This window comes from Berghia stephanieae, chromosome 3, assembly GCF_034508935.2.
Source record: "Berghia stephanieae isolate SIO BIC M18660-M18661 chromosome 3, UCSD_Bste_1.3, whole genome shotgun sequence".
Classification (NCBI taxonomy): domain Eukaryota; kingdom Metazoa; phylum Mollusca; class Gastropoda; order Nudibranchia; family Aeolidiidae; genus Berghia; species Berghia stephanieae.
In genome coordinates, this window is record NC_088362.1 from 27,235,433 (window position 1) to 27,260,839 (window position 25,407).

At 32.5% G+C, this 25,407-nt stretch overlaps 1 protein-coding gene across 1 annotated transcript; it reads right to left on the reverse strand.

The window, feature by feature from the left end:
* Positions 1-1,517: 1,517 nt before the first annotated feature.
* On the reverse strand, positions 1,518-23,863 carry LOC144967457 (L-sorbose 1-dehydrogenase-like). Its single transcript, XM_078904735.1, has 12 exons — positions 23,751-23,863; positions 20,181-20,319; positions 17,661-17,869; positions 15,566-15,755; positions 13,793-13,921; positions 10,257-10,378; positions 9,447-9,614; positions 8,018-8,168; positions 7,242-7,390; positions 5,913-6,090; positions 4,882-5,104; positions 1,518-4,543 (listed from the first exon to the last, which is right to left on the reverse strand). Exons 1-12 carry the CDS (start codon positions 23,751-23,753, stop codon positions 4,414-4,416), a joined length of 1,791 nt encoding a protein of 596 aa, XP_078760861.1. The 5' UTR covers positions 23,754-23,863; the 3' UTR covers positions 1,518-4,413.
* Between the last annotated feature and the right edge of the window lie 1,544 nt (positions 23,864-25,407).

Consider the following 25,407-nt stretch of genomic DNA (forward strand, 5'->3'; position numbering starts at 1 on the left):
ACACCTAAAAGTCTCACCCAGACACAAGCACAGGTTCCTTCTAAGAGGAATACAATCAAATTTTTTACAAATAATAATAATAATAATAAATGATTCTGTTAGAATAATAATAAATCATTAATACATTCAAAAACAAAACATAATGTTTTTAAATACAAAAGCACATGACAGAGAGATGATTTACAAGAAAACAAAATCATCTCCCAAAACTATAACTATGTATTTGACTGTTTCCCTCCCAGCCAAGGACTCCTGCCAGACCCAGGACAAAACCCAGTAATCTCATTCCAAGTAAGAAGCAAGTTAGAAAACATACATAGGGGTATAGAAGACACAGTAAGTGACCTTCCTGCCCATTATGGGGATGTGCAATTTTAAAACATCTATCTTTTTAAATATTTTAGTTAGAAAACTTCATATATCCATAGATTAATAGACCCCTCGTGTATTATTTACCAAAGACTTCCTTAGACTCGTCATATTTTCAGACTTTTTCACGAGCTGAGAATCATTATAATCTATTGATGTATGAGGTAATATTTTTCTCCATTATACAGCAGAATTCTGAATACGGATAACTGTGTTTACTTTATAAACACTGGCTATAGTTTCTATGAAGTACAGTCAATATACAGTATAATGAGAAATCTCATATTTAAAACAATACGCACTATTAACATTGTTGAAGACAATTTTATTCTTAGTATAGTTTAAGTAAAGCTTTTCAATTTGATCTTTAAGCCATTAATCTCTTATTTTAAAAATGATATTAATCTTGAGACCAAAATACTGATTAATATTAAAATATATAACAGTTATATTACATATACATATATCAGATATCTCTGTCGTCTATCTGGAACTTAGTAATGTATTTATGTCTTTATTGTTTTTTGTTGTTGGCTGAAGAAGGGTTTTGAGCCCGAAACGTTCCATGTTTGGTATTTTGTTCTTTTTTTAAGGTGTTATATTCATTTCTGTTTATTGCTTTTTACAGTCCACAGCTTCTAGCAGCCTAGTATCAAATCCCGGCTGAGGGTCGTTCAATACCTGTATTTAGAGATAATGTGAAGTATGTGAAGGATGATGGTGTCCATCCTATACAAGTTCAAATTGTGTAGTTAGAGGGTGTAAACAGCAATTACAACTCCTGAAAATGAACATATTTCCGAATAACATTAAATCTATCAGAAATAAATTGTTGATCATTTCAAATCTGAGTTAAAAGACTTGGCTTATGCATTCCATCCAACAGGTGAAGAGATTTGTTTTACGGTGAAGAATGAACAATTATCAATGATGACAAATTATGTTGAAATCGAATACACTAAACCAAATTTAAAATTAAAATTTTTTTTTTTTTTTTGGGTTAAATCTGAATATGGCACTGGTAAATCGAAACGGAATAATGTTGTCACTGTTCAATGGATTGTCAAAATCGGATACCTTTCTATCAGAACCATTGCATTCACAATATGTAACTTTTTTTATGAAAAGATGGAACCTCTACAACAACATAGACAAATTCATTTATTTTCAAACGTAATATGACAAAATAATGACATCAGGATGGTATAAAGCACATTGGCTGTTACAGAAAAGAACACAACCCAAATATGGAGCTCGGCAAATAGAAAATAAAAACTTGAACTAAGTTTCAGCCAAACAACTGTATAGTGTAAAAGACAATTTTTTTAAATGATTCGTGGACAAATGATTCAAGATGTGGGAATTTTGTGTTTATATTTTAAAAAATTAACAACAATTTAATGAGAGCAGTAATCAGAGGTGGGAAGATCATAGTTTTAGAGGAAGAAACATAAAAAGTGTGAGTTTGGAAAAAAATTACAATAACAAAACAAATAGTAGAAGTTTGATGTTAAACGAAACAATACGTTTTCATCTTGCTTTGAGATTTTCACTTAAATGAAACTCATAAAGTTAAAACTCTCTTGTATTCGCATAAATCGGCAATCAAACAAATATGTTCTACTTTCAGTCAAGCACAACTCAAGAAAATTTATATATCTTATATTATTATTCAAAAGTATAAAAAATTAAATGGTCAAAATTATTCTTTTCCTAAATTTTAGATTTTTCTATATAAAAGCCCTAAGTGACAAATTCAAAAAATCCTTTCAAACCAAAAATTCTTCCATTAAAAATCAGGTGATAACGGCAAAAACATGACCTGTTTCACCAACGGATCAGGAGTGTCGAAGCCCAAGCCAAAGAAGTCCATGTTACATGACATGGCCATTACTGTTTTCTCAATGTCACAATAAAATTTTCCAATGAATATATGTGACCAACCACCCCAAATGAGTTTAATGTCAGGGTTGTTGAGATGCTAAAAAAAAATTCATTTAAGCCAATAACATAAGACCTGGGTTATGTCTATAAGAATAATTTAAAGAAAAAAAATATTTTTCTTCAATGCAAAAAAGCCAAAATTTCATACAACTGATCATGATAATTTAAAATTCACTTTTAGGCATCTTGATTCAAATCCACATCAAACTGGTTTAAGGTGGAGAGTCGCACATCATAATTTCATGAACAGGAATAAGTAAGCGATAAAAGTAAATAAGTAGATTAGTATGAGGTTAGAACACGCTATATAAACATTCCATTTGACACACAGACTTTGCCATAAATCACTTTTCATTCAGCAGTTAAAGCAATATTTTTTTGGAGAGGGAAATAAAACAACAATCAACGGGGTTCTATACAAAAAGGCAAAGGACATTTACGAATTTCTAATACAGAAGAGTTACTCACAATTGAAATCTTGTGATAATATTTTACCTTTCATTTAAGCAATAATATTCATTGAAATTTGAATGAATTATTCCTATTATCTTTGTTTTCAATGTGCTCCTAAATGATTTTGGTGCTCACCCATTTCACCAGTCACAGAAATAAATTATGCTCTTATGTTCAGATGTCTTTTTTTTTGTAGTAGCATTATCACTGATTATATGTTTTCTTTTTTTGGGGAGATATTTAACTGCAAGTTAACCACTTTTAATATATAAGGTGATTTTAGAAAAAAGTGTAATTTGATTTTTTTGATTTTTTTAAAAACAAAAACAAAACAAACAAAAAACAAATATTCATATTGCAAATTCATTGCGACAATTCACTCCAGAATACAAATTACAATAATTTTTTTAAAACAGATATTATTAATGGAGTAAAACAAACAAGAAAAACAAATTACAATTACATAAATTATGTTTGAATATAAATTTACGAGTATTAAGTGTGAAGGTTAACATATAAATAAGATTTTTTTAATTGGGGGAGATCCGAGTTATTCATACAAAATGTTCTATTCAATGAGTTGGATTGGCTATCGGCTCATACAAAACGTTCTATTCAATGAGTTGGATTGGCTATCGGCTCATACAAAACGTTCTATTCAATGAGTTGGATTGGCTATCGGCTCATACAAAACGTTCTATTCAATGAGTTGGATTGGCTATCGGCTCATACAAAACTTTCTATTCAATGAGTTGGATTGGCTATCGGCTCATACAAAACGTTCTATTCAATGAGTTGGATTGGCTATCAGCTCATACAAAACGTTCTATTCAATGAGTTGGATTGGCTATCAGCTCAAACAAAACGTTCTATTCAATGAGTTGGATTGGCTATCAGCCATCATTATTTATTACAAAGTACACGATGTACAAATGATTACACAATGATTTAACAAATTAATAGATATTTTCTCATTTATCCGTATATTTGGGAATGGCTTTAAGTTGAAGTGCAATATTTTTTTTAAAAACTCCAATCAATATTGAAACTGTACATTAACACACAATGGAATCCATCTTAAGTATTTAATGAACATCACAATTAATTAAAATTATTTCAATATGGCATCAAGATTTTTCATTAATTAATTCTCTAGAATTTAAAATACAATTTTTTTTTAATGCCTCCATGTTATTCTCATTCTTATTAATATTTTACCAAGGTATCATACAAATGTAGTCACATTATATGGAAATTGTATAATTTAAAAAAAGAAGAAGAAGAAGAAGAAGAAGAAGAAGAAGAAGAAGAAGAAGAAGAAGAAGAAGAAGAAGAAGAAGAAGAAGAAGAAGAAGAAGAAGAAGAAGAAGAAGAAGAAGAGAAGAAGAAGAAGAAGAAGAAGAAGAAGAAGAAGAAGAAGAAGAAGAAGAAGAAGAAGAAGAAGAAGAAGAAGAAGAAGAAGAAGAAGAAGAAGAAGAAGAAGAATAAAAAGAAGAAGAAGAAAAGAAAAAGAAATAAATCTGTTTAGAAAATACATTATTTTAAAACATTTTTAAACAAAATCAATTGAAAAAATTATTAATAATAATTATTTAAAAAAGAAATTCTACAATGAAATTAATACTGAGCACTTATTTCATGTTGTGTTCATTTTGATTTGCCTATTAGATGAGCTGCTTTCTCCCCAATCATGATATCTGGAATGTGGGAACCACTTGTTGTACTGGACGGAATGATAGACGAGTCAGCCACTCGTAATCCCTGAATCCCTTTTACTCTGAAACACCCAAAATGAATTTGGAATGTATTAATATATTAAGGTGCCAAATTTTCAATGACAAAAGAAAAAAAAAAATTGGGGGCAAAATATGAGATTAAAATGAAATATGATAATGATGGTGGTGGTGATAAAGACGATGACGATGACGATGACGATGACGATGATGATGATGATGATGATGATGATGATGATGATGAAGATAATGACAACAACGATGATGGTGGTGGTAGTGATGATGATGATGATAATGATGGCAATGTCAATGTGAGGATTGTTGACATTTCAGTGTTGTATTCACATATAGGTGGGAATGACAAAGAGTGATATAAGCCTACCTTAGTTGAGGGTCTACTACAGTGGATTTCTCAGCAGGATTCCCCATTTTACAGGTTCCCACAGGTTGATTCACAGACTGGGCTCGTGATCTAATGACACAACGCCAGTATTCATCAGAACCAACGGAATGTTTCATACAGGATGATGACCGATCATCGGCGTACACTGCTCCGATTTGCTGCATGGATGGCAGCGTCAACCACTGTTTGCACTTTTTAATCCCTAATTCATTAAAAAAAAAAAAAAAATTTTTTTTAAAAATAATAGAATTTACTAGTGATATAAACAACACTTGGATTTCATTTGGAATCTAACACAAACTGAAAAAAAAAATTAAAATATTATTTCTTTCTCTCACTTTTTCATTGTTTACAAATTCGTAAGTAACCCATAACTGCTGATTCCAATATGACACCTTAATTGAAAACCAAGTCACTTTCTACTAACCATTTACACACTGCTAATTTTTCTTTTGTTTTTCATAAATTCATAAATACATAAATAAGAAATAATTAAAGAAACAAACAAACAAAAAGATAGAAAGGAAGAAAATAAGAAAAAAAAGAAGAAACAAACAATGAAAAAGAAAGAATGAAAGAAATATTTTTTAAAAAGAAAAAAAAAATGAAGAAAGAGAGAAAAGAAAGAAATAAAGAAAAGAAAGAAAGAAAAAAAAGAAGGTAAAAAAAAAAAAGAAAGAAAAAGAGCAAGAAAGAAAGAAAAAGAGAAAGTTAGAATATTCTCCTTTTTGATCCTCAGGGGAAATTTTTCTTTAAGGTCTATCTTGAGAAATGACTGAAGAAGCAAAGGCATCAGCCGCAGTCCAGCACCGGAATGTGTAGTATGAGGTCATTTTCTACTCTTATTTAAACGCTCTACCCCTAAATCTAAATAAATAAGTCTCATTGCATTAAAATAATCTGTCATTAGAAATCTATATCAGTTGGTGTTTGATGATAGAAAAATTGTAATTTAAAAACAGGCAATGTAGATTCTTAGATCATTTCGTTTGGTATGCCTAACTACTCACCATCCAAAAGTACGTCAACATCTGAAGGGTTCTGGAGATAATTGGGATCAATCAATGGGTGGTCATGGGGATTAGAGCTCTTCAACTTTAAAGTTCCTTTACTTGTTGGTCTGAGAAGGGTCCCAAGGCATAGCATACCTTCATCATGTCGATAGCGACCTGAAAGCTCCTTTATACCCTGAAGAATGTCATTTTCAAATGGTAAAAAAAAAAAAATACCATTAAAAAAAAAATCATTTTAAATAGAAAAAAATTAAATCTTGAGCTTTTATATAGCGCAGTTAACGTGCTCAAAGCACTTTAAAAGGGTCCCTGACCAACAGCAACACTTAACATGTAGGATGAGACATGACACCTATTAGGCGATGTTACAATTTTTTTCTGATGGAGACAACGCTGTTAACGGCCAGGTACTCATTTTACACCTGAGTACGGAGAGAGAATGTGAATCAAGAGCCTTTTCCAAGCACTCAACTATGCACTGAGCGAGGCTCGAACACAGGACCTTCCAACAAGTGTCATACCACAAGACCACATAGCAGCACCATTGTGATGAAACAAGACCTGCCAACCCTTCATATTCCAAAAGTGGAATCAGAATATCAGAAAATAGGAATTTGAGACAAAAAATAGGAATTTCTTAACAATGGATAATCCTGTATCAAAATTGCTACCAACTTTGCCACCAAATACATAAAGACAGTATTCATGCACAGCTGGCAAAATTACATAACACATGTAACAGGAAATGGAATGGGGAAGAGGGAAAGGAGTGCAATTAATTTTCCTACTATGATCCCTTTCGGCAATCATGAAAAAGAAAATTCACCTTTTTAACCCCACTCCATTTATTTCTTCTTACCATTATCGTCAATTATTGAAAATCGGAATGTTAGAGACAATGGCGGAATAGTGGAAAAGGAAGAATGAAAATAGGAATGAAAGTGGAAGGCAAGGCAGGGATGTTAAAATCATTTAAGGAGAGTCTACTGTAGTCCTTCAGTGCCATGATGCCCATGAAGCCAGTGTTTATCCCAGTTTCTGTAGAGTAAAACGGATAATAGCAAATCCTTGCTATCCGATGGATACTTCACAAGTCTATTGTAAATTACTTTCTATTAGATCAAACAGACCCAGCTACCCAATCACTTCTGGGTGGACAGAAAAAATATTGACTTCACCTAGGATCAGTCTCGGTCCCTTTGCATGTGAAGCGAGTGCTCTATTAACTGAGCTATCAGGTCCCCCAGAGGAGAATCAGTGATATTTTGTTAACCCTTAATTATCTAAAAATTGATTCTATATCCAAAATAAAACAACAATAATTACCGCGAGAGCAAAAGATGAACTTGCTTTTGACTTGAGGTGATGAAGGCTGTTAAGGAATCTTAACTGTAAGTCAGGCCAATTGGCATCTTTGTTTTTGGAGGAATGCGTGAAGACCACAACTTCCACCCCACCAGTGGATGACAACATTCCTGTGTCAAACGACAATACAAAGCCAATAATATTTTTCAGTTACAAAGTTCAATGTAAAATTTCTAAAATCAGATGCATTAAAATAAATATGACAAGAGTTTTGTTTTTTGTTTTTAAGGGTTTTAAGGAGCTTGCAACACATGAAAGTCATATCAGCGCAAGTAAAAAGAAAGAAAATGGGACAGTAAAAAGTTCTAGAATTACAATTAAAGTACCAAAGAAAAGGTAAGACAAAGGGGAATTGGTTCAAATAAGAAACAGATGTAGATTCCAAGACCACACTATCAGTGTACTTTGTTTGAGATCATCTAAATGTCTCACCCTGACACAAGCACAGGTCCCCACTAAGAGGAATACACTCAAACGTTTACAAATAATATATATGTAAAGCAAAAATAATGCAGTGCATAACAGAGAGATGATTTACAAGACAAAAAATATCACCTCCCAAAACTCTTATACATTTGACTGTTTCGCTCCCAGCCAGGGTATCTGGCCAGGGCCAGGACAAAACCAAGTAATCTCATTCCAAGACAAAGACTATGGGAGGTCACAGAACCCCATCCAATTCAAAACTTTAGACTCTAAATGTGTGTAACCATTTTGGACTCATTCACTACACTTACCCTTGCCAATAAGGTTATACTTCACGTTTTCCCATGTTGATTCAAGTTTCTCTTCTGTGATGCTAACGCTATCGTTGACACCAATGGGGAACTCCACTTCAAGTCCATCATGAAGGTTTTCTCCTACAGGCAAATCAGCTTTAACAGGAATCTAGATTAGAACAATAATTTGAAAGCATTCAATTGTTATCTCGTTCAACACATTTAAGTCTGTCTTTAACGTAGAAAATTTCAAAATGACACTGCTGGTGTAAGATAAAGATCTGAAGAAGTGTGTATGAAACAGTGTCCGACAAAGCAAGTAAAATAAATACGAGTATTTTTAAAATTCCAAAAGATCGACCTGACTTGACTGAATAAGAAAAAAAAAACTTGAGCTTGAGCTTTTATATAGCGCAATATCTACTAAATGTGCTCAAAGCACTTTTCAAGGGGTCCCTGACCAACAGCAACACGAAACATGTAGAACGAAACATGATGCATGTTAGGCGATATTACAATTTTTCCACACAGAAACAACACTGTTAATGGCCAGGTACTCATTTTACACCTGAGTATGGTGAGAGAATGTGAGTAAAGAGTCTCTTCCAAGGACTCAACTATGTGCCGAGCGAGCCTCGAACCCAGGACCTTTAGATCCGAAAGCGAGTCCCCAAGACCACATAGCCGCAGATTACCAGTCAGACGTGCTACCATGATACTGATTCACCAGTCAGATGTGCTGCCATGATACTGATTCACCAGTCAGATGTGCTGCCATGATACTGATTCATACACAGTTTTTTCATACCTTTATCTTGAACATAGAATCAGTTCAAGTTCCAGCATTTTGATACAAACTTTAAATTTGTATTTTTATTTCAAACAATACAATCAAGTTTTCAATCTGACAAATAATTTAGTACATCTAAATTCCAAAAGTTTTACTTTGATATAGACATATTTGACAAAATTAACACTTCACAATCTCCACAATCAAAATCACTTTTAACAAATTCTAAACAGTAAAGAAAAGATTAAAAATGAAACTGATAAAAGCTCTATTGATCCCCCCCTTCCCCCCTGATAAAATTGTTACTATGACATATTTCAATTACACTTCTTGTCCATTAAAGACCACCATATTTTCTTGTAAACTTTCCTTACATCAGCCTATTACGGACTAAATTACATACTTATTGACATAAGCAACTTCGTAGTGATGTGAAAAACTTTCAAAGTAAAAATTATATTTTGTTATCCTCTATTTGAAAATAGCTGTAGCCAACCTTTATCAAACAACACTTCACTTATCAATTACTTCAATTTCATCCATCATTTCATTAAAGAGTCCTTGAAATTTTATCTTTTTTATTTTTCTATTCTTAAAGAAGCCATTAACTAAAAAAGATAAACTGAAATTCTCTTTAGTGTCAAATATATTCCAAACCTTTAGACTTTCCAAATGATTCTTAGGTCCAACCCCAGACAGCAACAATAATTTAGCTGATCCGATGGTGCCTGCACTTAAAATGACCTCACTCTTGGCACGAACGGTCTGCTTTTTTCCATTCTTTTCAAACTCAACACCTACTGCTTGTTTTCCTTCAAATATAACCTGAAAAAGAAAAAAAAAGAAAAAAAAAACAAAATTTGATGAATTTGTTTTTCCTTGCCATGAATAAAAATGAATAACGATAATTGCATAAATAAAATATAATCTGGAAAAGTAAAAAATTAAATGAATAAATAAAAGTAAAATTGTGTAATTGCATGAATCAAATGGTAAAAAATAAAAAGGTGTGAAGTTAATTGAGAAAATTCTGAGTCACCTATTCGCTTTTTCTTTTCAGAACGGTATAACAATATGCAAAACACCTGGTATCATTATGCCAGGTGAGGGAACTGGAAAGAAATGTCCAAACTGCCCAGTTAAAGTGAATATTTCAATGATTAACATTCTGTGACAAAGCAGACCAGCCACAAGTAGCAAAAGAAGAAATCTGAATATCTGTACTTCAATTATTTTTTTTATGTTTCCACTCAAAATGTCGGATATAAAACTCTTCTATCTATGAATTGTCACTTCATACTGCTATAAAATTATTAAAATCAATATTCATTTTGATCGCTTATACTTATCTACTTCTTACAAGAATATTGATTTTTGGAAAATCGATCTTCAATTACAAAATGGACAAACATGTAATACATAAACTAGCAAATCAGGACACTTTTCATTGCCCCAATTAGAACTTGCCTTTGTTGCAGTAGCCTCAGTGAGAACATCTAAATTGGACCTCTTTAGTGCTGGATACAAAAATGCTTTGGATGTACTCTGGCGTGCACCTTTACGAAGGGTGGACTGGACTTCTATCAAGCCTGATGAGATCAAAGAAAAATAAGTTCAGCTTATATTCCAAGTCAAGCTTGACAATTGGAGATTGCAACTGAACCCCGAAAATTACCATGACTCATTTGCCAATTTAAAATAATAAATAAATAAAAAGGGGGGGGGGGGGGGGAATCAACAAAACAAAATTTTATTTTCTAAGTTTAACAGTGCTTGAGACACTTTTAGGTCATATTATAAGCATGAGGAAATAGACCGTTCTTAAAGCTTCTTACAGATAATGAAAAAAGTGTTTATCTGCCTCTAGAAGCAGAAAAGAAAAAAGAAAGGGAACGAGTCAAAGCTCAGAGCAGATGAAGGCTAAGGGAAAATCAACTTGAGTGTTCAGTCCAACACAAACAAAGGCAGAATATCCCAGTAAATACAAAATACAAGAATTCAAATTCTTTTAGTACAAATCAAAGCATAGTCACTGCATCATATTAGAGAAATGATTTACTAGGGTAATGGAGGGGGGGGGGGCAGAGGGATGTGTATAAAACTATGATGCAAGAGTTTAAACCCCTTTTATATGAATGTTTATGATAAAATTATTCACAAAAAGATCATATCACATCCCATCATATCACTACATTATAATATGATGAAACTTGACTATCATGTTTTACGGGATGATAACCCCAAATGATATTAGAATACCCCAGTTGGTATATTGGGAATATGAGTATTATAGCTATAAAAAAAAAAAAAAAAAGTTATGTACATTTCACAAATCAGCAAATTAAAAAGAATACAAAAAAAAAACAAAAGGAAAAGTAAATCATGTAAAAATATCACACTTTAGATAACCTGTGAGAAAGAATTTGCCCCATTGCCCCTTTCCATTATCACATTTATCAGTGCAGTACAATATACTCAGATAAAGTATCAGTGACAGTTTCAAAAGCTGACATGACAATAAAATGAACCAAACGTTTAGTCGTAATCATATTGATTGAAAATTGATCAGTTCAGAAATAGATGTACTTCAATATTTTAAAGAGTAATCAGACCTGCCAAATTGAAAACTTCAAATTTAGTAATTTTTATGTCAATTTTTAGTAATTTGACTAAGAAATTCGTAATTTCTGAAATCGTGTACGAACAACCACAATATTATTATTATTATTAATATTATTATTATTATCATTAATATTATCATTATTGTTGTAGTAGTAGTAGTAGTAGTAGTAGTAGTAGTAGTAGTAGTAGTAGTAGTAGTAGTAGTAGTAGTAGTAGTAGTAGTAGTAGTAGTAGTAGTAGTAGTAGTAGTAGTGTAGTAGTAGTAGTAGTTTGTAGTAGTAGTAGTAGAGTAGTAGTAGTAGTAGTAGTATAGTAGTAGTATAGTAGTAGTAGTAGTAGTAGTAGGCAGTAGTAGTAGTATAGTAGTAGTTCTTCTTCTTCTTCTTCTTCTTCTTATTCTTATTATTATTATTATTATTATTATTATTATTATTATTATTATTATTATTATTATTATTATTACTATTATTATTCTTACTATTATCCTTATTATTATCATTTAAGTATTACTAAGAATTAAAAATTCGTAATTTTCCATAAAATTTCGTATTTGGCCATGAAATTTGTCTAAAATTCGCAAAATTCGGCAGGTATGAGTAATGAACAAAAATGAATATAACAGCTTCAAAAAAGAACAAAATACCAAAAATGGAACGTTTCAGGCTCAAAATCCTTCTTCAGACAACAACAAAAAAAAAAACAATAAAGACAAATACATTACTAAATTCCAGATAGACAACAGAGATATTATGTAGTTCCTCTCTGTAAAAAAAAATCTTGGAAAGTATACCAAAAAAAAAAAAGCATTTGATATGTAACTAAGGAGTTCCAAATTGAGTGGAATTAACAAAATGCATAAAATTTTTGTTCGCAAAAACAAAATAATAGGGAAATCACAGGTAGAATAGAAATAGGTGTAGAAAAATATCCTTAACACCAAAAACGTTGATTTGTTTGGGGTTTTTTTAAATGTTTAATTCACAAATTTTCTTTTTAACTTCTGATCTAAAAATCTTTATCTACAATATCTTTTGACTGCTACTCCAATCTGACATGAAGCCTTTTTGTTTTACACCACATAGAGAGCAAAAAACAGTAATACAATTTGGGCACCGATGAAGCTTGGACTGAGGAATCCCAATTAGATAAATTGTTACTACTGTCTTGGTGATAACATTAATCAGGGTTGTCAACTCAGGAGACAAAAATTTACTGAAATTTTACCCAAACACACTGACTGACCCTTTAACGAGCCCTGAACTCCAGTAAAAAGACATTATGTAATTTCTTTTTTTCGTTTACATTATATATTTACTTTTTTTCTGTTTAGCAGGTGTTTGGAAAATATACTAAGGGTTTATAACATACTGAATTCCGTAAATAAATGGAAAATTGGCAACCTTGATTAATATCAATGTATCATGTCAGATTAGAGTAAAATGAAATTGGGCTTGTAAAGGGTTAAAGAATTTATCTTTATAAGAGACATGTCTAATTATGAATGTATGAAGTACATTTTATCTATCACATCTTATCTATCACATTTTATCTTTCACATCTTATCTTAAGTGTGTACAACAACTATGATTCAAAGGGGAAAAAATATTTAAAATATTTAAAAGGTCACGTGATCTATGGCATGTTCCCTGTTATACATTCGTAACATTTAAAACAAAACTGCCGAGAAATGCTCTTCTGATCCTATCAAACATAGATCTGCTTTCTACAATGAAAATTTTGTAATATTACAAATCTTTGGTACCAACCGTAAAACTATATTAAGATCTTTAATTGAATAAAACGTTTTGAAAACAATGTTCTGGTGCAAGAGCTGGTATATAATGGAGTTTAAAGCATCATTTTAACGTTTTGATGAGAAATTGGTAATCTTTAAAGGTAGTCATAATGTCTAATATATTATTACCCCTAAAAACTATAATTTTTTTTCCAATTTCAAGTAAACAGGTCTGCAAACATAATGAGTTGAATACTTGGTACTACTAAATATTACATTGCACAAGGTGTTAATGGACCACATACATAAAATACTGATTTGATTGCGATGATTAAGAAAGAGAAACAATTGGATGGACGGCATTAAGTAAGGACAGTAAGGCTATACCATAATATTTCAAGACACAGATTTTCACTTTTCATATTTTTTCAGCACCCAGGTCGCTGCATGTTAATCTGAAAGAATGTATGCTCTTGAACTAACAGATGTCTATTGTAACAAAACAAAAAAAATGGCATTCAAGTAACTTTGTCAAAACCTTTGTCATGTAGGATAGCCCACTCATGCAGGATATCCCACTCACGCAGGAAAGCCCATTCATCCATTAAACTGACCAGTTAAACAAACGGCATTATGGGAATCCTACCTTCAGAAAATTCTGAGTTAATATCCAATAGTTTCAGACCCAGTTCTTTGCCTGCTCTGATCAAGAAATTGTCTAGATTGTGGGTCTTCGACCGCCCGATTTTCAATGGGCCACCCATTTTGTGGTATCCTGAAAACAAGAATTGTCAGAATTAATTTTAATGCTATCTATGAAAGGGGAAGGATGGTACAGCCATATGGTTTTTGCTTTGTACCAGAAAGGTACTGAAAGACTATCGGCTGTGCTATATGGGCTTGAGCAAGTCATCTGACTCTAGATCACTTTGGGACACGGCACTGCAGTTGGTGCCTGGGTTTTTCCAGTCTTCCCTTGGAATAGACCCTAATGACATTTTTTTAATTTTGTTTTGTTCCTACGTTTTTTTTTTTAAAGGAACAATATATACATGTGCTAAAAGCACTTTATAAGTGTCCCAAGGCAACAGTAACACCTGACATTTAGATGAGACAAGGTCCCTGTAAGGCGCTATCACAATTCATTTTGACAGAGAAAACATTGTTACCAGCCAGGTACTTACTCTACACCTGAGTGCAGTGAGAGAATATGAACAATGAGACTCAAACCAGGGACATACAGGTCCAATGGAAAGTGTCATGCAATGCTGTACATCAACAAAATTTGTTACAATTATCACTACCAAAATTAATTTTATCATTTAAATAATCATTAAAATCATCAATATAATCATCATTTTATACTATACACAGGGATGATGCCAAATCATTTTTGGAAAAAAAAAAGTGAAATCAAGCAGAAGCAAAACATCTCACCTAAAACACACCTTGTAAAAGAACAAAAACTCGTTTAACCCTTCCCTTCCCTGTCCTTTGCAAATATGTGGGGCCTTTGATGCATCAATTTCAATAATTTTATTCGGGGTCGCCAATTCAGGAGGCAAAAATTTACTGAACTTTTACACAAACACATTGATTGACCCATTCCTGAGTGCTGAACTCCTGTAAAAAGATATAATGTAGCCTACTTACTTTTTTTACCACTTAGTAGGTGATTGGAAAATATACTGAGGGTTTAAAACATACTGAATTCCGTAAATATACGGAAAATTGGCAATCTTGTTTATTTCTGTCTTGAGAAGAAAGACCTTTGTGATGGTCTCATCTTCTTGGAGACAGGAAAAGTTGCTGAGGTGTGAACTAAGTTGTGAAAAAAAAATGGAAAAAGTCGGAAAAAATAGACAGTTGGCATCCCTGACTGTTTGTTTTTGTTTTTAAGGGTTTTATGGCGTTTGCGACACATTAAGGTCATATTAGCGCAAGTAAAAAGGAAGAAAATGAGATATTAAAAAGTTCTAGAATTACAATTAGAGCACCTAAGAAAAGGTAAGACAAAGGGGAATTGGTTTAAATAGGAAACAGATGTAGATTCCAAGAGCACACGATCAAAGTACTTAGTTTGAGATCACCTAAAAGTCTCATCCAGGCACAAGCAAAGGTCCCAACTAAGAGGAACACACTCAGATGTTAATAAATCATTATATATAATATGTTAACAAAACATAATACAGTGCATAACAGAGAGCAATTTACATTTCCCAAAACTTATATATTTGACTGTTTCCCTCCTAGATAGGGTATCCGGTCTATGCCAGGACAAAACCAAGTAATTTCATCCCAAGAAAAAGACATAAAGCATGTTGGAAAGAAGATAAAGGGGGATAGAGAAGACACAGTAAGTTCCTCCCTGCCCACTATGGGAGGCATCCCTGATTGGAAACAAGAAATGGACACCTACCAGTTTTGACTAGGTAATCGTTCTCATTATCTTCCGACTTCATAAAATAAGGCAGTAACTCTTTGTAAGACCAGCCGTTGGCTCCTTGCTCATGCCAGTTGTCATAGTCCTTGGGGAAGCCTCTCAGGTATAACATGTCATTCAAGTTTGATGAACCACCAAGAACTTTAGCTGTCTTCAACGGCATTCGCTGGGGACGAATTTTTGTTTGGCTTTGCTTAATCTTGTCAGTATATTCATGTCAATTCATATGAATGACAATAAATAAATAAAAATTTCTCAGAGCGTTCAGTCCAATGTAATCATACCTTAACAGTTCCAAGGTGTTAAATACTTTCCAAATGTCTAAGAGACCTGTGTTACACACAGGGTACAGTGTTATAATAATACATTATCATCATTTTTTATTCTTCTTATTATACTATTATTCTTGTTATTCTTATTAATATCATTATTATCATTATTATCATTATTATTATTATTATTATTATTATTATTATTATTATTATTATTATTATTATTATTATTATTATTATTATTATTATTATTATCATTATTATTATTACTATTATTATTATCATTATTATTATTACTATTACTATTATTATTATTATCATTATTATTAATAATATTATTATTATATTATTATTATTATTATTATTTTTATTATTATATTATTATTATTATTATTATTATCATTATTATTATCATTATCATTATTATCATTATTATTATTACAGTCCACTCCGGATAATTGCAACACCTTGGGATCAGCGAAAATGTTGCGATTAACCGAAGTTGAGTTTTCTGTCCACTATTGCAACATTTCTCCTCTGAGTTCACATGAGCGTGGGACCGTCCATGGCTGCAGCATCATTGGTCGATTTTAGATGAATGATGGGACACCGTTTTCACTACCGCTTGTTGTAAGTTTTTATAGAAATTTTGATTTGACCACAGACCAGTTTCATACCATACACCAGTTGTTATAGTCCAACACAGACTGTGCAATTTGATTGATAACAAAAACAATTTGGCAGCCCTGTATAGATTTTGACAAGCAAAATCAGCTTTGATACAAGCCCACATCTTATTCAGATTGGATTAGCATTCATTCTTATGTTCTCAACATTTGCAAGATTAGGTGTGATGAGAGACAATAAGCTCTCATCAAACCCATTGGCCAAAATGCATAGTTGTCAATCCCAAAACAAAGGATATCTTTGCTCAGACTCTCCTTACAACTGTCGGTGTCTTCCTTTTGCCTTGACAAGTTTAGGGGCAGCGTGGCTCAGCGGTACGGTCTTTTCTTCGTACCCGAATAGTACCGAGTTCGATCACCGGCCACTGCAGTGTTTGGCCTTGAGTAAGTCACCTCTCCCTAGCTCAATTTAAAGCGCTGCACTGTGGCTGATGCCTGGGTTATTCCAGACTTCCCTTGGAATAAACCGAAGAGACAAATTTCCCCTATGGGATGAATGAAGGGAATTTAATTTTTATATTTTTTTAAAACTATACCCAGCCTTTTAACTAATGGTCACAGATGACCTCATAAACCCATACTGCAATGCCCCACCCTCTTTTGTGTCTAATAGAGTGGTGACACACTACTGGAACATTAAACCCCACCCAATCTCGATTCTTCAAACTGTCATGATTTCACCCATTTTGAAAACTAATCATGAGATTTTGTTGATTTCTTGATTTTGCCACTTTTTGAGGTCAAAAACTTGCTGAGATTAACCAGTGACTTTTATATAGAATTAATTCCATTTCTTGGGAAATGGTGCTATTAACTGAGTTGCAATTATCCGGAGTGGACTTTATTATTATTATTATTATTATTATTATTATTGTTATTATTATTATTATCATTACTGATACATACTACTACTACTATTATTACTACTACTTTTACCACTATAATTACTGCTACTATTATTACCACTACTATTATTATTATAATATGTTAAAAAATAGTAAGAACATTTAATGAAAAAGAAAAAAAAATTTAACTGGAAATTTTATTTTAATTTAAAAACAAAAAAAAACAAAAACGACAATATAACGAGGATATGAATAGCAAATCACTTACTTGTTCCTTCAATGCAGTAATTCCATGTTTTTGAGAGACAGTTTTATAATTCCATTCATATGCCGTTACATCTTTGATTTTGGCAAAAATGGGTATCGTGAATAATGGATTGTGTCTATCGTCAACGCCTGCCTCTAATAACAAGACCTTGGTCCCTGACGACTCGGATAAACGATTGGCTATAACACACCCTGCCGATCCACCACCCACTAAGAAAACAAAAAGAAAAGAGCAAAATTTATGATGGGTGATTATGATGAACAACAAGATATGAAGTGAATAGAAAAGTGCCAGAAGACAATAGAGAATAAAAATTTTTCGCGGCGGTGGTGGGATTTGAACCTGCGACCTTATTGGTACGACAACTCCGCCTGGCAGGTGAGAGCGTGGCTCTACCGTGTGAGCTATCCACGAACACAAAAATATTCGTTTCAAACCCAAAGTCATTCTAGATCCCTCTCTCACCCACTTCTTGAGACCGCCGATTCGTTCGTACACCACCATCGCGAATAATTTTGACCAGCAGTTAAGCTTAATAGCCAATATTCTCAACACAAACATATAACATAGAAACGATTGAGACATTGAGTATGCTGATTATGATGATAACGTTGATGATGATAACGGCCAGATAATGATGATGGTGATGATGATCATGACATTACCAGACCTGCCTATTTGAAATGTTAAAAATTCGTAGTTTTCAGAGGAAAAAAATACAAGTTACTATAATTAACTTTACAAATTAATATTTTACCCTAAGCAGTATTAAATGTGCCTCCAAAACCCTGAATATATGCTTTGTGGCACCAAAGTTTTAATTTTAACACATTGAATTGAATCACAAATGTCCATTTATTTCTGCTGTTGAAGCCAAAAATTCGTATTTTTACGAATTTTTCGTAGTATTAGGCATGTCTGAATTATCCTTTGGATAGAATGCTGGTCTGTCTTAAAGTACTTTCCACCATATAAAAAAAAATCTGTCCAATTATTGCTGTGTGGGTGAAAAAAACAAACTCTTGATTGTCCCTAAGATGAATACCTGCCACTTTACTTGTGAAGTGAGTACTCAAAAAACTGAGCAATCGAGACCTCTAAGCATATTCAAAAATCACTGCAAAACGATCATGATGATCATTGGTCTTCACAATGAACCTTAATCTCACTCTTAGTAAAACAAATAAATAAATTATTAATAAATAAATAAATTATTAATAAATAAATAAATTATTAATAAATAAATAAATTATTAATAAATAAATAAATTATTAATAAATAAATAAATTATTAATAAATAAATAAATTATTAATAAATAAATAAATTATTAATAAATAAATAAATTATTAATAAATAAATAAATTATTAATAAATAAATAAATATATAATTATTAATAAATAATAATAAATAAATAAATAAATAAATAAATAAACAAACATACATACAAATAAATATATAAATTATCAATAAATAAAATATCTTTTATTCATCCCTATGGGGAAATTACTGTATTAATCACAGCATTAGCATGGCTGAAGTATGTCAATCAGATATTTCGGCTATGAAGCGAATGATCTTACACCTTACTCAGGTGTAAAATGAGTACCTGGTCATTAGCGTTGTCTCAGTCTGAAAAATTGTAATATCGTCGAACAGGCATCATGTCTCATTCTATTTGTTATGTATTGCCGTTGGTCAGGGACCCTTTGTAAAGCGCTTTGAGCATGTTAAGTGGATATTGCACTATATAAAAGCTCACTTTTTTTTTTACACTATCTCGCATCAGTTTCTATAGCAAAACAAAACAACCTTTAAATTGGTAGAAAAAAACTCCTTTAACTACCTCTAAGAACTTTTTGAAAAGCATCAAAATTAAATGATGCAAATTATCAAACTAATCAGTACATATATATTTTACCAAAAAAATGATGTCACCTTATGATGTCAAATTATGCAGATAAATAGCTGATACAAGTAAACAGCTGAATTAAATATACACTTACTGGTAATTATACTCAGCTGTTGTAAATAAACAGCTGGATTATATATATACACATTTACCAATAATCATACTCAGCTGTTGTAAATAAACAGCTGGATTATATATACACCAGCTGGATTATATATATATACACTTACCAATAATCATATTCAGCTGTTGTAAATAAACAGTTGGATTATATATATATACACTTACCAATAATATAATCATACACGGAGGATGTACATAAACACCTGGATTATATATATATATACACTTACCAATAATATAATCAATTACAGCTGATGTAAATAAACAGCTGAATTATATAAACACTTACCGATAATCATAATCAGCTGGATTATTTATATACACTTACCAATAATCATACTCAGCTGATGTAAATAAACAGCTGGATTATATATACCAATAATCATACTTAGCGGATATAACTAAACAGTTGGATTATATATTTATTTACCGATAATCATACTCATCTGTTGTAAATAAACAGCTGGATTATATATATACACTTACCAATAATATAATCATACTCTCTGCTAGCACTGTCTGCAAGAGGGGGAATCTTGTTTAAATATGCACGTAACGATAAATATGTCACCAGCAATGAACTGGTGATCAGCAGGAAGTAAGACCAAGGTCCCATCTGGTATGACTGAAAAACAAACAAAAAATGTGATGTTAATTTTATAATGGGGGTCCCAACAGCTCAGTTGGTAGAGCACCCACTTTACACGCAAAGGGACTGAGATCAATTCCAAGCGAAGTTGAGATTATTTTTTGGACCCGTCTGTCCACCCAACAGTGGTTGGGTAGCTGGGTCTGTTAGATCTGGCTGAAAGAACTTTGAAATAGATCAGCGTCCTATCCAAAGGGTAACAAGCAATTGCTACTATCCAATCTGGGATAAAATCTGGCTCCATTAGCCTGATGGTTCTGAAGGACGACTTTTTTTTTGTTTTTATTATTTTATTCAAAAATTAAACAAATAAAAACACACATGTTAACATTTCACTGTGAAAATTGAGCCACAAAATGCTCACTTTATTTCTCTCCAGCAATTATATAGAATCAAATTTCCTTATCACACAGTAATATAGAACTCTTATTAAATATACCGTAAAATTCCAATTTACCCACTTTAGAGACTTATGTTCATTCTCTTCACACAGAGATAATCTAGACTTTATCCAACCACATTTCCTCATTGAGACAAATCATTGAACAGAGCAATATATGGAATGCAACTCTATATGCAAATTTCATAAACTTCGAAAAGGTATTTGGCCGTGTTCATTGCCAGGCACTATGGAACACCATGAGTTATTACAGTTTGCCCCCAAAAATAGTTAACAGTGTAAAAATGCTATACACTGGCTGCAAAGCAAAAGTAACAAGGACTCTCTGAGAGATTTCATATCGAGACTGGTGTAAAACAAGGATGTATGCTATCCCCATCTCTATTCCTACATGCATTTGATTGGGTTATGAAATAATCGATGGATGAGACCAAAACTGAAATATTAGAAGATCTGGATTTTCTAGATGGCATTCTCTTGTCACAAAAATTGCAGGACGTAGAAATCAAATCACAGAGGATTGCATGCAATGCCCTGATCAGCAAGACAAAAACAACCCAAAACACAAGGAACCTAATAAATCTTTAAGAGATAGTTAGAACACATGGACGCAGCTTGCTATCTTGGAGCTAAAATGTCTGAAGATGGGGACTCAAATAAGAAGATAAATTAAATCAAAGGCTAAGAAAAGCCCATAAAACTTTTGACTTTTGGTACCCTAACAAACTTTGGAATGCAAAGAAAATTTCAATGAAAATAAATCCATGCATATTCAAGTTCAAAAGTAACGTTTTGTCAATTCTATTAGATGAAGCTGATCTTGGAAATCAACAAAAATGGTTTGCTGAAAATTAGATATTTTCCAAAACAAATACCAAAAAAGATCTTCCAAATCTTTTCTTGGCCAAACAAAATAACCACCAATTGCTTTAATATTATTTAATTTTGCCCTCAAGTCATCAAGTTTCTTTCCCATAATATATGTTTAGATATATTTGTTATCATTTGTATTCATATTCTAAAGGTCTTAATAATTGTGGTAAGAAGTTCTTTTAGTTATAAATGTTGACAACCCACATGGGGGGGAGCGATAAAATTGTCAGTTCAAATGATGTAATAGTAATAGCAATAAAAACCCAAAGTGGTTTAGCAGAATTTTTAAAAGCCAGACCTTTCCTTCCCATTAAAATAGACAAACTGCCTTTGTGTGATTCCTTTTCAATTTATTTGAACGTTTTAAATTATGTAACATTTGCATCATATTATGTAATAATGTGTTATTTTGAAATTTGTATCTTCCTCTATATTGTAAATGCATTGTCCTTGATAAGACGAACAATCTGTTAATAAGAACTCCATATTGACTGTCTTAACCATTTTTTTTATTAACAGCACGCGATTTCGGTCACAACTTTCCAATGGTAATTTTGGGGTAAAAATCAGTCTGAAATTTCAGACTTTGAACTGTCATAACTACATTCCTTATCAAGATAGAAACAAAATTCAAACTGTTTTGTAAGCAGTGTTCCAGCTCTTTCATTTGACATTGGTTTCAAGTGCGTGCTTACATTTAGAATTTTTGTTAAACTTCCTAGTAGTAGTAGTAGTAGTAGTAGTAGTAGTAGTAGTAGTACTAGTACTAGTGGTAGTAGTAGTAGTAGTAGTAGTAGTAGTAGTAGTAGTTGTTGTTGTTGTTGTTGTTGTTGTTGTTGTTGTTGTAGTAGTAGTATGTACTTTGGTAAACGTCCATTTGGCTCTCCAGCAGGGAGCTGATAAATGGCCTAGTGCTGTGACCCGATGTTTTTTTTTTTGGACTTTTGAGTGATGGGTCTCAGAAAGAGTTCCATAGATTTTTTGTTTATGGATGGATTTTAATGATTTATGTCTTATTTTCTTCAGGAGGAATTTACTCTATCGTTTGGTGTAGTTTATTTTTAAAGCAATGACAATTTAGGATATCTTTTGATTGTGAATAAAATAGGGCATAATAAATATAGCTTTAGATAATTAAAAAATTAGAAATATTTCATGATGACACGTTTATTTAAGTTAACATCTTAACTTTTAATAAAATTAAATTCAGGGCAAAGCTGTGTATACCGCATCCATGAAATTCGTTGCAGCAAAATCCTTACTCAAATCTTAGGCCAGTTTTGAAATCCAAATGGTGGTTACTACCGGGAATGCAACAGTTTCAGGTCACAAAGTCCGTCAGTAAACAACAAAGGCAAATCGCCTTGGCAAATAGAAGACAATTTTTCAGCTAGATCTAGCATAACTTTTCTTCTGCTTATCTGATTTTCACAGTTTTGGTATCATTAGAATTAGAGTCGTGTTGAAAAGCACTTTACAATGATATAGGTTTCATTGAGCTCTATCCAATTTGAATTTTCTACCAAAGTACCTACCTAGTAGTAGTAGTTGATAAAGTAGTAGTAGTAGTAGTAGTAGTAGTAGTAGTAGTAGTAGTAGTAGTAGTAGTAGTAGTAGTAGTAGTAGTAGTAATGGTGGTGGTGGTGGTGGTCGTAGATGTTGTTGTTGTAGTAGGTAAGTAATAAAAAGTAATTGAATGAAATGAAGTAAAAAATGAAAATGCTTCAAAAAAAAAAACAGTCTCGACCAAGACAACTTCCTCTTCTCTTCGGCAAAATCTAGATAGAAATTACTAAGTAGGAAAAAAAGTTGTGGATGCAAATGATAATGTATAGTGTTTGGAATATGCGGCATTGGATCAACTAAAATGTTTATCGCGCAACAATTCAAATCTTATTTATTAGTATTGGACACTCTAGCACTACCCTACTTTCGTTTGTTACGATTACGTTGCAACTTGCATCCACCAACGCCGCAAATCAACAAGCGGCTCATCAACTCTCCGACGCAAGACCATGTAACGTTTTAACATGTTAAAATATGAATGTATGAAGACTGTATTTCTCAAAAGTAAAGAAGCTTTATATGTCACAAAGATTGAAAAGCCATTTCTGAATAGAACAATGAAGCTTACCATTGTGTGTCAATAAACAGCCGATCGGAGTCAAAGGGCAAGGATCGGCCCTGTTGGAAAAATGTAGGCTAAGCTAGAAAGATAGCTAGGTATGTAAAAACAAAAGCGAAAGCGGAAGTGTACACAGTTGTAGCTCGATGACGCTCCGTGGTTATTTTAGTTCATGCAGTTTTTTCAACAAACATGAATGGTATATTGACCGATTGATGAAGCTGCACAGATTTTTTTTTAAACTAGAGCTTTTATATAGAGCAATATCCACTAAACGTGCTCAAGGCGCTCCAGGTCCCTGACCAACGGCAACACTTTACATGTAGGACATGACGCCTGTTAGACGATATTACAATTTTTCGGACAGAGACAGAGCTGTTAACGGCCAGGTACTCATTTTACGCCTGAATAGGGTACAATGAGAGTATGTGAGTAAAGAACCTTTTTCAAGGACTCAACTATGCGACGAGCGAGGCTCGAACCCAGGACCTTCCGATCCGAAAGTGAGCGTCATACCAGAAGACCACATAGCCGCACATAAATTATGTACAATTATGTGACCCACCGCCTCGAAATGATATTCTGTCGAAGAGAAGTTGGTGTTGAAAATTGAATTTATAGCCACAAATGATTTGGAAACCCAGGGCTAAATTATAGGCTTCTCGTTATGGTGGAGAATAAATCAAAGTAGTTAAATTGGCCCATGGAGCCGAGTTTATTTGGTTTCTATAGCGTGAAACGGACTATAGCAATTTCTTGTTATCCTTTTGACAGGACGCTGGAAAATCGCATAGTACTTTCCGCACAACCTAACAGAATCAACTACCCATTCAATGTTGGCTGGATAGGAGAGTCGGAAAAAATCTCGTCCGTACCCGGGATCGATCTTGGTCATTTTGCGTATGAAGCGAGTGCTCTACCACCTGAGCTGTCAGGACCCCCGTGGAGAATAAATACAAATGCTAATATATATATATATATATATATATATATATATATATATATATATATATATATATATATATATATATATATATAATAAATGAGTTCATAATACCGATCTCTTATCATTTTAATTCTAAATGAATATTTTCGGGGTCAGATCCATCGAGGCATAGAGTTGAGAGATGGTGAGTCACATATGCAGTAAAAATTTGCTGTCACTGGTGAAAAAAAAAAATAAGAAAGAAAAAAAAAAGAGAGAGAGAGGGAGAGAGAGAGAGAGAGAGAGAGAGAGAGAGAGAGAGAGAGAGAGAGAGAGAGAGAGAGAGAGAGAGAGAGAGAGAGAGAGAGAGAGAGAGAGAGAGAGAGAAGGGGGGAGGGAGAGGAAAAAGAAAAAAAAAAATTAATCAGTATAGGCAGCAAAATAGAGTTTTACCGTAAGCTTAAATAATATGTGTACGTTGAGTGTTATCGTTATCAACGACATCTATAGAGACAACGATGGCCTTTACGCATCCATGATCAAACCGCCATACGCCTATGTGGGAAAATCTAGATTCTAGATAGCGAATTGATATATAATAAATGGTAAATTATAGTCAGATTTTTTATTAATGGCGCGTGTTTTCTGTTTTTTTTTTTTTTTTTTTTTTTTTTTTTTTTTTTTTTTTTTTTTTTTTTTTTTTTTGTTTTGTTTTTTTTTTTTTTTTTTGTGTGTTTTTTT

Excerpts from the sequence above, each read along its gene's own strand:
- LOC144967457 (XM_078904735.1), bottom strand. Across the intron at positions 7,391-8,017 it reads GTATAACCTTATTGGCAAGG|GAATGTTGTCATCCACTGGT; the intron begins GTAAGTGTAGTG and ends CGTTTGACACAG. Across the intron at positions 6,091-7,241 it reads GTTCATCTTTTGCTCTCGCG|GGTATAAAGGAGCTTTCAGG; the intron begins GTAATTATTGTT and ends GACATTCTTCAG.